Source organism: Silurus meridionalis, chromosome 13, assembly GCF_014805685.1.
Source record: "Silurus meridionalis isolate SWU-2019-XX chromosome 13, ASM1480568v1, whole genome shotgun sequence".
In the NCBI taxonomy this organism is placed as follows: Eukaryota; Metazoa; Chordata; class Actinopteri; order Siluriformes; family Siluridae; genus Silurus; species Silurus meridionalis.
In genome coordinates this window covers 9,182,778-9,196,198 of record NC_060896.1, presented here as the reverse complement: position 1 = coordinate 9,196,198, position 13,421 = coordinate 9,182,778, and the positions used below count along the sequence as shown (strand labels likewise).

Sequence of the window (13,421 nt, the reverse complement as noted above, 5' to 3'; positions counted from 1 at the left end):
TGAGAACATTTGCACCGATGGTCTGTCATTATATGTTTTCGAAGACCACCGCTCTGGCTATAAAATATAAAATTGGCGCTCAATTTACTTGTAAACAGAGGCTTGAAATATTCGCATTTCACATTTAAATTCAACTTGTACTTGATTTATATAAAGATGGATTTTTTTGTGCCTCACTTTGTCTGCAAAATATTTTTTTTTTCCCCCAACGAGCTAAGCCATGCATTTACCAGCTGTGATAGTATTCTGCTTTTTATTTTTTATTTTTTTCCTCCCCCCAGTTTTTGGAAGGAAAATGTTCTCAAAAAAAAAAAACTCCCCCCTTCTTCTAATTGGTCCATTTTGCACTTCATCTCCAAGGATATTATCCTCACATGGCCGCTTCATAAAAGCTCAATTGTTTCATTTTAAACTGATTGAGGCTGAATTACAAAAGACTGAGAATAGGGGGATGAAAAAGCCTCTCTCCCTCCTACTGGGTTTTGCTAAACCACTTATTTCAAGCTAAACTGGATTAGAGACAAGGAGGGACAGTGCTTGAATTCCTCAGCAGGCCGCCATGGCAGTCCTGCTCTGCCCCTCTCGCACTTGTGCTTTCAAGAGTTTCTCATTAAGGACCCTGGTCCTCATTAATGGGATGCGCGAGTTTGTTTACATGCGAGTTGATCTTCACCGAGATCTGAACTCAACAGACTCGAGCATCCTTGGCCAGGAGACATGTTTAGGACAAATTTACGGCTTTTCAGATGGAGATTTTGTTTTGTTTTTAATTGCCTGTTTTTTTTTTTTGTTGTTGTTTTTTGGTCTGTTTTCTTGCCTGTTCATTTTTTGGAAACTGAGCGTTTAAGTGCTCAGCGGGACGTTGCGTGCAGAGCCGTTATTAAAGAAGCTCTGTTTGTGTGCGATACTCTTCAAGTTTGTTGTTTAAGTATAGACGTGTAACTAGCGAGTCTTCACCACGCATATGGATGTGGTTAGCGATGCCGAGGTTCTTCATGTGCCAGAGACCAGACAGACTGCAAATGACACAGTTGTTTGTCCCTCACCATATGTGTGTGTGTGTGTGTGTGTGTGTGTGTGTGTGTGTGTGTGTGTGTGTGTGTGTGTGTTTTCCTATCTTTCTGAGGAACATGAGGTCCTTATACGGATAGGAATGTCAGACAGATTGGACCTTGTGAGGAAGTTTGGCTCCACTCAACATGGAAAACCCGTTTACAAAAACTGGAGGTTTAATTTCAAAAGATCTAAAAGAGCCTTCTTTTAGTTCCTGGGGTTAAGGTTAGGTTCATTTTGGGTAATTATTAATTAGCTGCAATACAGATTATGTGAGCTGAAGGTCCTTATGAGCATAGTAAGACCAGCATGTGTGTATGTGTGTGTAAGAACCAGATGGTAACCACCACTACACTTATCATGATTCCAACATGAACATAACCTTGAGTTGAATAGCATGCATGCTCACACACATGCGCTTCCATTCTCTTAAGGAAGTCACAACAGTAAAGATGAAGCTCTAAGGAGTCATGCTTTGTGCTTCTCACCTCCTCCTCTCACAAGCTGCCTTCTATCTAAGAGTAGTGATAGAATAGTTCACCTGTTAAACCTCCAATTTGATTGGATACTCTTTCCCTCTCGCTCACATACAACTCTCCATATCTGTGTGTTTTGCCTAAACGGTGTGAGCATTGTGGTAAATCCTGCTGGGCCCCACGAGCCAACACAATCCCAGACCCCTAGTCTCCTCGTAAATCTGCCAAGGATCCTGAGCGGCATGCAAGTATTAACATGGTCGTATGACCTCGCTGGCACAAGGACAGTGTTCTCTCCGAACTCTTCATTCATGCTTACCAAGACCAGTGTTAAGTATGTGCTTGACGGCTTTTCTGCATTAAAAAAAACCCCTGCTTGATTAGTACACCACCTGACAATCATGAAGTAAAGCCTGTTATTTAGGAAACACTGTGTAGAGTAGCCAAAGTGCTGTAGAGACAGACAGTGTATGAGCCTGGAAAAACTCTTTACTGGGGACTTTTTTTTAAAACATATATTGTTCTACATGCTTTCCAGAACTGAAATTAGATTTTAGTTCCCTAAAAATGGGAGGAAATTACATTTAAAGATTCCACTTCAGTTCCATTGTGGCTGCGTTTATATTTTGGACTCTTTTAAACCAAAATGATATTTGCTGGAGGAAAGCCTACGCAGCGTTAGAAAATTGCTACAGCTGAAGTATTGGAGAATATTATAGGTAAAACCACAAATTTGGTCAAATTTGGTCTTTATTTTCTACTGCATCTTTTTTTTTCTTCATTATTCTGAACTCATTATTATGTGTCTGTAGGATTTCCAAAAATTTCTATTGGTGGGGTCTATTTAAACAGCGATTATTGGTCCTTTGGTCATATGTAAAATAAATAACAAAAATGTTTTTTTTTTTTGTTTTGTTTTTTAAAATGAAGTTAAAGGCCGGATAAAATCATCATGGATGCTGACTGATAATACCTACAGAAAATACCGTGCCAAAAAATATTGCACTGAACTGTATGTACATGACGTATTGAAAAGCCTCAATGTCTCTCCGACTTGCCAAAATCTGATAACAAGTAATTATATGAATAATACAACTGAAAGGATCCAAAAGCTGTTCTGAGGTAATAATACTGGTTCAAGGCGGTTGTAAAGGCAAACATCAGACATGCATATATTTATGTGGAGTATGCTGATGACATTCAAACATTCATCATTTTTTACCTCCCCACCTTCACCTTGAACCAGTCTGTCTTCCTACTGCACACTTCACTTCTGTCACACTGTCCTCATACATGCCCTGCACCTTCACATACTTCTCTGACACACCTGACTTCCTCATACAATACCACAACACCTTTTTCAGCACCCTTTCGTACACTTTCTCTAAATCCACATATACACAATGCAGCTCCTTCTGACCTTCTCTATACTGCTCCATCAACTTTCTTAAAGCAAATAATGCATCTGTAGTGCTCTTCCTCGGCATGAAACCATACTGTTGCTCACAGATGGTCACCTCTTCTCTCAGCCTGGCTTTCACTACTCTTTCCCATAACCTCATGGTGTGACTGATCAACTTAATTTTCCTGTAGGTACTGCAGGTCTGCACATCTCCCTTGTTCTTAAAGATCGGTACCAGCACACTCCTTCATTCCTCAGGTATCCTCTCACCTTCCAGAATCTTGTTAAACAATCTTTTTTTTAAAAACTCTATTGCCAGCTCTCCTAAACACCTTTACGCTTCTATCGGTATATCATCTGGTCCTACTACCCCTTTTCCTTTGCATCTGTGTGCACCTTCCTCCTCTCTTATACGTCACTATATGATTCTCTTTCTTTTTAAAATACATATTTACCACTGCCATTTCCATCCTTTTAGCAAAATCTGCCACTATCTGCCCTTTCACATTCTTTTCCTTAAGGCCATACCTACCCATCACCTTCTCATCACCTCTGTTCCCTTCATCTTCATGCCCATTGAAATCCACCCCAATCACCAATCTTTCATTCCTGGGTACACCTTCTACCACTTCATCTAACTCATTCCAAAATTTTATTTTTCCTCCATCTCACAACCCACTTGTTGAGCATAAGCACTGATGATATTTATCATCACTGCTTCAACTTCCAGCTTCATGTTCATCACTCTATCAGAAACTCTCTTCACCTCCACTACACTCTTACTGTACTCTTCCTTCAGGATCACCTCTACACCATTTCTCTTTCCATCCACCCCATAATAGAACAGTTTAAACCCACCTCCAATGTTCCTGGTCTTACTCCCCTTCCACTTGGTCTCCTAAACACACAACATATCTACCTTTCTCCTCTCCATCATATCTGCTATCCCCTTCCCTTTACCAGTCAAAGTACCAACATTTAAAGTACCAACCCAAACCTCCACTCTCCTACACTTCTCCTTTTCCTGCTGTCTCTGTAGAAGTCTTCCTCCTCTCCTTCTCCTCCTTCGGCCAACAGTAGCCCGATGACGAATCGGAACAAATCAGAAATCTGTGTGAACAGATTGTGATGCATTTCGAACGGCTACTTCCTTTTTTTTTTTCTCAATCATTTAAACAGTGGAATTTGACTTCTCCAGACATATCTGCATACTGTGTAATCACCTTGGACCGGTCTTGTGTTACTCAACGTCACATAGTAATGCCTCTTAGTGAAACTAGGCCAGGTTAGGTTGTCCTTCGAAGACTAATCTGTACACTGAGGTGTGCATTCCATAAGCATGCCTCTGTTTCCGAGATGATCCTTTTAACACTAATTAATTTAGCATGTGTGTTTATTTAGTAGCAAGCATGTTGACATACAGGTGCTAATCACATCATTCCTCAAAGGCATTGTGTGGTAATTGGATTTATTGGGGGGAAAATATGCACAAGCGCAGAAATGATTTCTTGAAGTATGACTAGCTTTTAAAATGTTTGTGAATGTCACATATGAATAAAAATACATTTACGCATTACATTCTTTTGTAATAACCTTGAAAACTTACACAACAATGTCAGTGGTATAGAAAAAGAAAAGAGTTAAAGCAGTGCCAATGTGGCTACATATTCCGTATGAATACCGGAAATAAGATTTGTTTTGTGCATGCATGAATGCTGAAGAATCCATAGCTCTAACGTTAGCCGCGAAACAGTAAGTGGTTAGGCTAAGGTTAAAAGGCTAGCATTTTGGATGCTTTAGCTTTTTGTGTCCAGCTTCAAGAATTTCTCTAAAAAGGAGAAAATTCTGACAATTCCGCATATCAAGGAAGTGAATGAATAAAGGATGGAAGGAATGAATACATTTGTTAAAGTATGCTGAAATAAGTAGAACAGTTAAGTACAACGTATCATTAGAAAATTAAAATTTTATGTAACAAAGCTAAAAAAAAAATACTAATCTTTTCCATTTATTTAATAGTTGATTTGTACCAATTTAATTGTTTACTCAAATTAATCAACATAATAAAAATGCATTGCATTAATTGGAAATTATTTTATTTGTATAAAATATTATAAAATAAAATTTGACATATTATTTAACCAAGCAGGCATTTAAAATTGCTTTAAAAATGTAAACTGTTGATGTCCACAAATTTTAATAATAATAAACTGCGTTAAAAAAAAGAAAAGCAATTTTACGTTTTGCATTTCTTTCCCCAAACCTAACTGAAAGTGAACTGAACCGTGACTTAAAAACGAGGTTTGTGCCAAACCATGCACTTTGTGTACTGTCATACCGCTAATATATATATTTTCCGTGTACTGTTCTTCAGACTTCCACTTTGCTTGCATCCTGGTGTGCTTTATGCTTATTCAGACTTCCTCTCAGCTGCACCAAGTGTTTCTGCATTTCTCTTTAGTCGGCTTGTTCCGCTTGGCCTCTATAGCCCGCTGCTTAAATATGCCACTGGGATGGACCATTTTACGTCCACTTTTCTTCGTTGTGTATTTTGCCCTTGTGGGCTTGTATGCTTCACCTGCAAGCTAAGATATAAAAACCTGATCAATCCCTCCTAGACGTGCCGTTTTTAACACTAATTAACTGTCACTCTGAGCTGATGTATTTCACTTATTTTGTAGGAGTATCATTACTATAATGCACACTCAGGCAGTTTTTCCCCATACTGACCTGGACTGGACAAATCGATATGCCCAATGTTGATGCAGCCCTTTCAATGGAAGGTAAAATTAGGGAATTAAAATAAGTTGTATGTGGTCCTTATTTTACTGGAACATCTATTATATAACGCTACTATATAAGTGCATTAGAGTTTTGCCATATATGTGTGTGTGTGTGTGTGTGTGTGTGTGTGTGTGTGTGTGTGTGTGTGTGTGTGTGTGTGTATTGGGGGTGGGGGGGAGATACCTAAGTGCCAGTGTAGATAATAAGATTAGAAAGCTTACAGCAGAAATTGGCCTCTTTAAGAGATTCCCCTTGAGAGGGCTTTTCTGTTTACAATGAATAAAAACAAAAATGATAAAGACAGGGGAAATCAATACTGTTGCATGCTGCTATTGGGAAGCACAGAAAATACTTTGTCTTGTATTGTCGAGGTTCTCATCAGTATTGTCTATGTTTTACATAATAAATCAGTTGTAATAAATGAGGAAGTTGGATAAATGGCTGTGCTTGACAAATCACTAGCACAGGCTCCTTGGACAAGCAGATTGAATCTCTGGTCGTTTTAAATTTGTGGATAGGAACAGTAGATAGGACGGTTTAACATCGTATAAAAAAAGAAAAATAAACCCTACTGACTTCTCTGAAGCAATTCTTTATATCACTAATACGATTCAGTGTGGTGCAACAAACCTTAATGCTGAAACTGTGTTCTTGAGAATGCCCAAATCAAAGCTGTCAAATCAGCTTTCCTATGTACATAGTAATGAGAGAAAGAGAGATTGTGTAAGTGTGTGTAAATTGCTCACTCTTTTTTGCAACTATAAATGTCTATTACTATTTTATGATTTATAATCATTAATTGAGGATGATTATTAAACTGTTCACAATTACTTGTGCATTCAACAGTCACACCTTCCAACCAATCACACTGGAATACTATTCAGACAGACCATAATATAATACATCATTAGCAATCAATTTTTGGTTTTATCAGTTTGCTTTTCAAATAACCAGACATGGTCCTAGGCAGCACATTGGCGTTTGTTTTTTTACCTTGCTAATGAATACATTATTTGTCCACCCCTGTGGCACTGCTTTCTTAAAGCAACTTAGTCAAGTGCAAACGTACCTCACTGTGATCACAAAGCTTATACATCCATAATCAGATTTGTGATATACACTCACCGGCCACTTTATTAGGTATACCTGTCCAACTGCAAGTTAACGCAAATTTCTAATCAGCCAGTCACATGGCAGCAACTCGATCTGCGTCAAGACAATCTGCTGCAGTTCAAACCGAGCGTCAGAATGGGGAAGAAAGGTGATTTAAGTGACTTTGAACGTGGCATGGTTGTTGGTGCCAGACAGGCTGGTCTGAGTATTTCAGAAACTGCTGATCTACTGGGATTTTTACGCACAACCATCTCTAGGGTTTACAGAGAAAAGTCAGAAAAAGAGAAAATATCCAGTGAGCGGCAGTTCTGTGGGCGCAAATGCCTTGTTGATGCCAGAGGTCAGAGGAGAATGGCCAGACTGGTTCGAGCTGATAGAAAGGCAACAGTAACTCAAATAACCACTCGTTACAACCGAGGTATGCAGAAGAGCATCTCTGAACACACAACGCGTCGAACCTTGAGGCGGATGGGCTACAGCAGCAGAAGACCACACCGGGTGCCACTCCTGACAGCTAAGAACAGGAAACTTAGGCTACAATTCGCACAGGCTCACCAAAATTGGACAATGGACGATTGGAAAAACGTTGCCTGGTCTGATGGGTCTCGATTTCTGCTGCGACATTCGGATGGTAGGGTCAGAATTTGGCATCAACAACATGAAAGCATGGAGCCATCCTGCCTTGTATCAATGGTTCAGGCTGGTGGTGGTGGTGTAATGGTGTGGGGGATATTTTCTTGGCACACTTTGGGCCCATTAGTACCAATTGAGCATCGTGTCAACGCCACAGCCTACCTGAGTATTGTTGCTGACCATGTCCATCCCTTTATGACCACAGTGTACCCATCTTCTGATGGCTACTTCCAGGGATAACGCACCATGTCATAAATCATCTCAGACTGGTATCTTGAACATGACAATGTGTTCACTGTACTCAAATGGCCTTCACAGTCACCAGATCTCAATCCAATAGAGCACCTTTGGGATGTGGTGGAGCAGGAGATTCGCATCATGGATGTGCAGCAACTGCGTGATGCTATCATGTCAATATGGACCAAAATCTCTGAGGAATGTTTCCAGTACCTTGTTGAATCTTTGCTGAAGGCAAAAGGCGGTCCAACCCGGTACTAGTAAGGTGTACCTAATAAAGTGGCCGGTGAGTGTATGAAGAATAAGGCTAGTTAGCATGTATATGCTCAGGGTATTTCAAAAGACTAAACAATAGGGAACAATAAAAAGGTATTGTCTGTAGGAACAATAAAAAGTAGCTCTTTTTCCTCATTGTGATCAACCTTATGACATAAGCATTTTTGACTGCATCAAATATTGCCACTGCTGTTGGGTAGATAGATAGATAGCTCTTAACATGTACCTAAAGGTGGCACACTTGCTTTTATTTTTATTTATGCCCCAACCAAGTTACGCACCAACATCCCCATCGTTTATTTTAAAATTTCAACCCCATTAGAGCAGAAAAGATATGGAAGTTGTAGACTGGCCAAGAATATTATACTTCTAGCCCTGATCACGTATCCTTTAAACTAAAAAATAAAATGGACTGATTCTTTTTATATAATGCTGAATGATGTCATGGTGAATCATGCATTCTGAAGCATGTACCTCAGGGTTGACTGAAATGTGCATGAAAGCATATTGTGTTCCAAATTGCACTCATGAGCTCCAGCAGTTGTCATGTTAAAGGCAGGATCTGGTAAAGATTCAAGTTCTGGTTTGAAATTCACAAACCAACCATAAAACTGCTTTGGCCCAATTTCTATAAATATTTCTCTTTGCGGTCAAAATTGTGATTTTCATTGCTGTTTTCTCTGTGCTTTAGAAAAAGAACATGCGCCTCCTGTTAAGTGTGTTTCTTCTGGGCTCCTGGGGGATCTTCCTGCTGGGGTTCCGTCTGTACTGGATGGGCAACAAACCTCCAAACTTCTCCAACTCTGACAACCCTGCAGCAGACTGCCCATGTTTTCTGACCAGGGTACTCACCTTCTTCTACCTGCCCGCCATGAACGTGTGGCTCCTCCTTTGCCCGGACAGGTTAAGCTTTGATTGGTCGATGGACGCGCTACCTCTTCTGAGGAGCATCACAGATTGGAGAAACCTCCACTCCATCATATTTTACGCCACACTGCTGGCACTGGCATGGTTTGGCCTTTTTACTCGAACATTCAAAGAGAAGGAGACAAATGGGAAAGCCCATGTAGCAAACGGAAAGCCCAGCGCCAACGGGCACAGTTATCATTCTGACTATGAACATTCCATTCCAGATTCGGACTCTGTTCAGACAAATGGGCTCAATGGGACAAAAAAGCACTATACATCTAGGACTTCTTTGCCCACCACTGAGAATGTTGTGGTCTTCTCATTAGGGCTGTTAGCCATTCCTTTTCTCCCTGCCACCAACCTCTTCTTCTATGTTGGTTTTGTGGTGGCAGAGAGGGTCCTCTATATCCCCAGCATGGGCTTTTGTCTGCTGGTGGCAGTGGGGATGAGGGCACTCTGGATCAGATTAAGGACAAACTCATCTAGGACTCTGGTGCTTGCCTGCAGTACTTCTCTGGTGCTGCTGTTTGGAGTTAAGACATTTCAGAGGAACCAGGACTGGCATAATGAGGAGATGCTGTACAAGTCAGGGATAACTGTAAACCCTGCTAAAGGTCAGTTAAATATTTCTATGCTTTTTTTGTGATTTATAAAATTATGATTGACTCTGAATTGACAGTGGAGCACTGAGGCTTCATACAAGGTGATACATGAGAATACTGGCCTTAGCATGGATAGTCCAAACTTTTTGAATTCTGTTTTTACCTTTTCATTTGGGACATATTTATCTTTAGTATGTGGTCTTTCAACATTCATCATGCTCATTGCATTTTCTTTTTTTCTTTCTTAAAAGTAAATATAGTAAAAATTACTATACAATTATCTATTGCATTTATAATCTAATCTATTTTTGATAATAATAAAGAATGTGATTTTTTTTCCTTTATGAAAAAGCAGAATCTATAATAGGCAAGTGCTGGGCTAATGGGATTTTTATGTAGCCAGTAATTAAATTATGTTTGAAAACTGTTATTTCTGAAAAAGCTTCAATTCTGTCTCTACTTTCTGCTGTAGCTTGGGGAAACCTGGGAAATGTCTTGAAGAACCAGGGGAAGATGGCAGAGGCTGAGCGAGCATACAGAAACGCTCTGTACTACCGGAGGAACATGGCTGACATGCTGTATAACTTGTGAGTGAGCGTTTATCTTTTTCGCTTGGGACAGCTGAGGCAAACTCTCGACGGATTCCTCAAAAAAATATTTTTTCAACTGCATATACTATCATTAATCATTCATCTGTCCCCTGCAGGGACACTGCAGCTTTCTTATGAACCCCAGGAGTCAGTGTATTTATACCTAGAATGTATTACACACTGTACATAAAAGTTCAAGCAGTACACCAAATAATGATAAAGTTTCACCACTTCAATCTTTAAGCATAATTAGGATAATAAAATTAGGCTAAGTTCTAGCCATGCTATTATCAGCCGATTAACTAAAATGTTAGTGAATAAAAGGAAAGAAAGTATATTACTCTTTATATATACACTACAGCACAGTCAAATTCTTTCTTTCTTCGCAACTTTGCAGCAACAGTGGCAGCTTGGGTGCCTGAGTCTCTTCACTTGATCACTGAGCTACAACGTCTTCTTTATTAATTGTAATATTAGATTAACTGATATTAACCTAATGTATTTTAATAACATTATAATAACCTTATATATCTATTCGTATAACAGTATGTAATTGTAACTTAATAGCATATCCGAGATAATCGTCTAAATATCTGTATATCCGCTGTTTATTTATTGTAACGTTTGTACAGTACCTCATTTTGTAAGTTTATATCTCAAATTTCTCTACATGTATTGTGCCTTTCACACATCTTGCTTTAAATGAAATTTTCTCTCATTTTCTTTTTCACATATACGTCGTATATATTGTACACAATTTTCAACACGTCTATCTGTCTGTCTGTCTGTCTGTCTGTCTAGCCAGCTAGCTACTATGTAATTGCCCCAGTTCACTTAGAAGTTAATGAACGTTATGTAGTGAAAAAACTGTCCAAATTCAATAACAAACGAGCTAATGTTCGCTTATATATATAGGGCTGTCAAAATGTACCTGTTAATAACGTTAACGGCATTAGTTTTAACGGCACTATATTTATTAACATGCGATTCATTCAGGGTGCATTTCTTTTTCACCATATTTATTGTTATTATTATTATTTCTATGGTATAAATCTTATATAATATGTATAGGTATATATATATATATAAACCTTTGAAATATACTTATCTGACGAGGTGGTATTGGTTGAGCCGGAGGGGTGGGTGGTGGTGGGTATTATTATTATTATTATTATTACTATTATTATTTATTTATTATTAGTATAATTATTATAATTTGATTTTTTTTTTATTATTGTTATTATGAATTTTTTCGATTAACCCATCGTCAAGATAATAGCGCGAGCCAGTGAAAAAGTAGTACTTTTAGCTGATTTGTCAAAATTGTAGTTTGGATATATGAGTATACAGTATTTATTTATTTATTTAGTTAGTTTTTGTTTGTTCTGTGTAATATTGTTCTTACTTTCTTTTCTGACTTGGGTTTACATGTAGTATTTAATTTTAAACCATTTTTATCCTACCTGTCATGCATGGCGATGAAGGATGAATTTACACCCCACCATCTCAGCGAGTAATAATGAAGTTTAAAATCATAATAATAATAATAATAATAATAATAATAATAATAATATCAAGCACTATATATTAAGCTGGCATCAGACTAATAATGCTTTATAAGCCAGGGATAAGAACAGGCTATAGCTCACATTGTGCATATTAATGTATCTGGAAAGTCAGTAGCCAGGGTTATTATCAGGTTTTAGGCTTATGGCTTATGGACTGGTGGCTGCTGTCTAAATCAGGGACACCAAATTGAGTGCAAACAACAATATTTCTCTTTTCACCCTAACCCTGACTTGTTAATAGCCTATTAATATCCTAATTAATGTTGCAGCAAGTGTTTTCTGGCAAAACAACAGCAAAGCCAAGCTCATTCCACATGTGAGCATCTTCTTTTCAGGTCAGTAAGCAAGCTGTAGTGTGTGTGAATGCTGACAGCTTAATGAGTACCTCTGTTTTCTCCTTTTTTTTTCTTTCTATCTCAGGGGTCTGCTTCTCCAGGAGAACAACAAGTTCTCAGAGGCACTCCACTACTATAAGCTGGCTATCGGGAGTAGGCCAACTCTCGCCTGTAAGTGCTTTTTCATTTTATTGACGATTTAGTTGACTCCTGCAGTCGTGACTGTGCCAAGCAACTGCGGATTTCAGAATTGCCTTTATTGCCAAGTATGATGGGTTGCAAGTACAAGGAATTTGTCATGGAATTTGTCATTCAAAATATAAAAACCATGAAATTAAAATAAAGTGATAAATAATGAGAGACATTGATTGTACAATTCGCGTGTGTTGATATTTAATTACTCAGGCTTTATCGAAAAAAATGTCTTCCAAGGTTTCTGGTTACCTGAAGTTCAACAGTGTCGATCTTATAGTCGGTTATATAAGTTTGTGTCTTGTCATAAAGCTAAAAAAATGTAGTCCTGCTTCTAGAATTAAGAATCTCGTATCGGGGGTATTTAGAGAGAATACGACTTGCTATGGATATTTATAATATTAATAGTTCAAATTCTAAGTTGTTGTTTTTTCTGGCCAAAGTTTTCAGCAAAAAGATTTGCTACATTACCCACAATGCTGTTTGTCTGATTGTCCTGCGAATATTGGCGGCAGCAGAAATGCAGTGTTGCTCCATTTCTGTGATGCAGAAATAGAAAGTGATGCAGCAGTGCTTTAAGGATTTTAGTACTGTATATCCACATCACCCACCTCCTCGGCTGTTAACTCAGAAACGGATCATGTTCCACATCTGCAATTTTCACAATAACACTGTCAATATAACATCTTAAACCGCTAGATACTGTACTGTAGGTTCTTAAAGTTTAAAGTTTGCTTTGTGTACTTTTTAAGCATTGGGTTTTTATTTCTATTACCTTGAGCCTTTTTTATTTTAGGAGCAACAAAATCTGACCATGTCCTTTTTGTTTTGATGTTTTTTTTTTCTGTCAAACATCATAGTAACTGTGCTTTCAACATCTTTCTTTGACGTTAGCATGTCACACCACCACAGAGAAACAAATACAAAAAAGATTCAATCAGAGTATATATACCATGGTTCAGGCAGACTTTGCTTTCGGTTATAAGAGTGCTTTGTTACATTTCATTCTGTACTGCAGCACAAATAGTAAGGAATGTCCCGTTGAACAAGAAAGGCATTATACCTGATTTATTATTTTTTTATTAAAAGGCATGCCGAGTTCGCCATCTCATTTCTATTCATTGAGTGGGAGTTAGGGAGGAAGGTAAGAAAGAGTCAGGATTGATCAGCCCCCTCGAGGCACGAAGACAATGACTAATTTATCTGATCCACTGCTGAAAATGGCTATTTAGCAAAGCAAATAAAAAATAC

At 38.4% G+C, this 13,421-nt stretch overlaps 1 protein-coding gene across 3 annotated transcripts in view; it reads left to right on the top strand.

The window, feature by feature from the left end:
• tmtc2b (transmembrane O-mannosyltransferase targeting cadherins 2b) overlaps positions 1 to 13,421 on the top strand; it is a 103,438-nt gene that overhangs the window by 72,698 nt on the left and 17,319 nt on the right. For all 3 annotated transcript variants that reach the window (XM_046864525.1, XM_046864527.1, XM_046864524.1), the window contains exons 3-5: positions 8,666 to 9,497; positions 9,958 to 10,072; positions 12,064 to 12,149. In XM_046864525.1, coding sequence (XP_046720481.1) covers positions 8,666 to 9,497; positions 9,958 to 10,072; positions 12,064 to 12,149 — 1,033 coding nt within the window. The remainder of the gene's footprint in view (positions 1 to 8,665; positions 9,498 to 9,957; positions 10,073 to 12,063; positions 12,150 to 13,421) is intronic.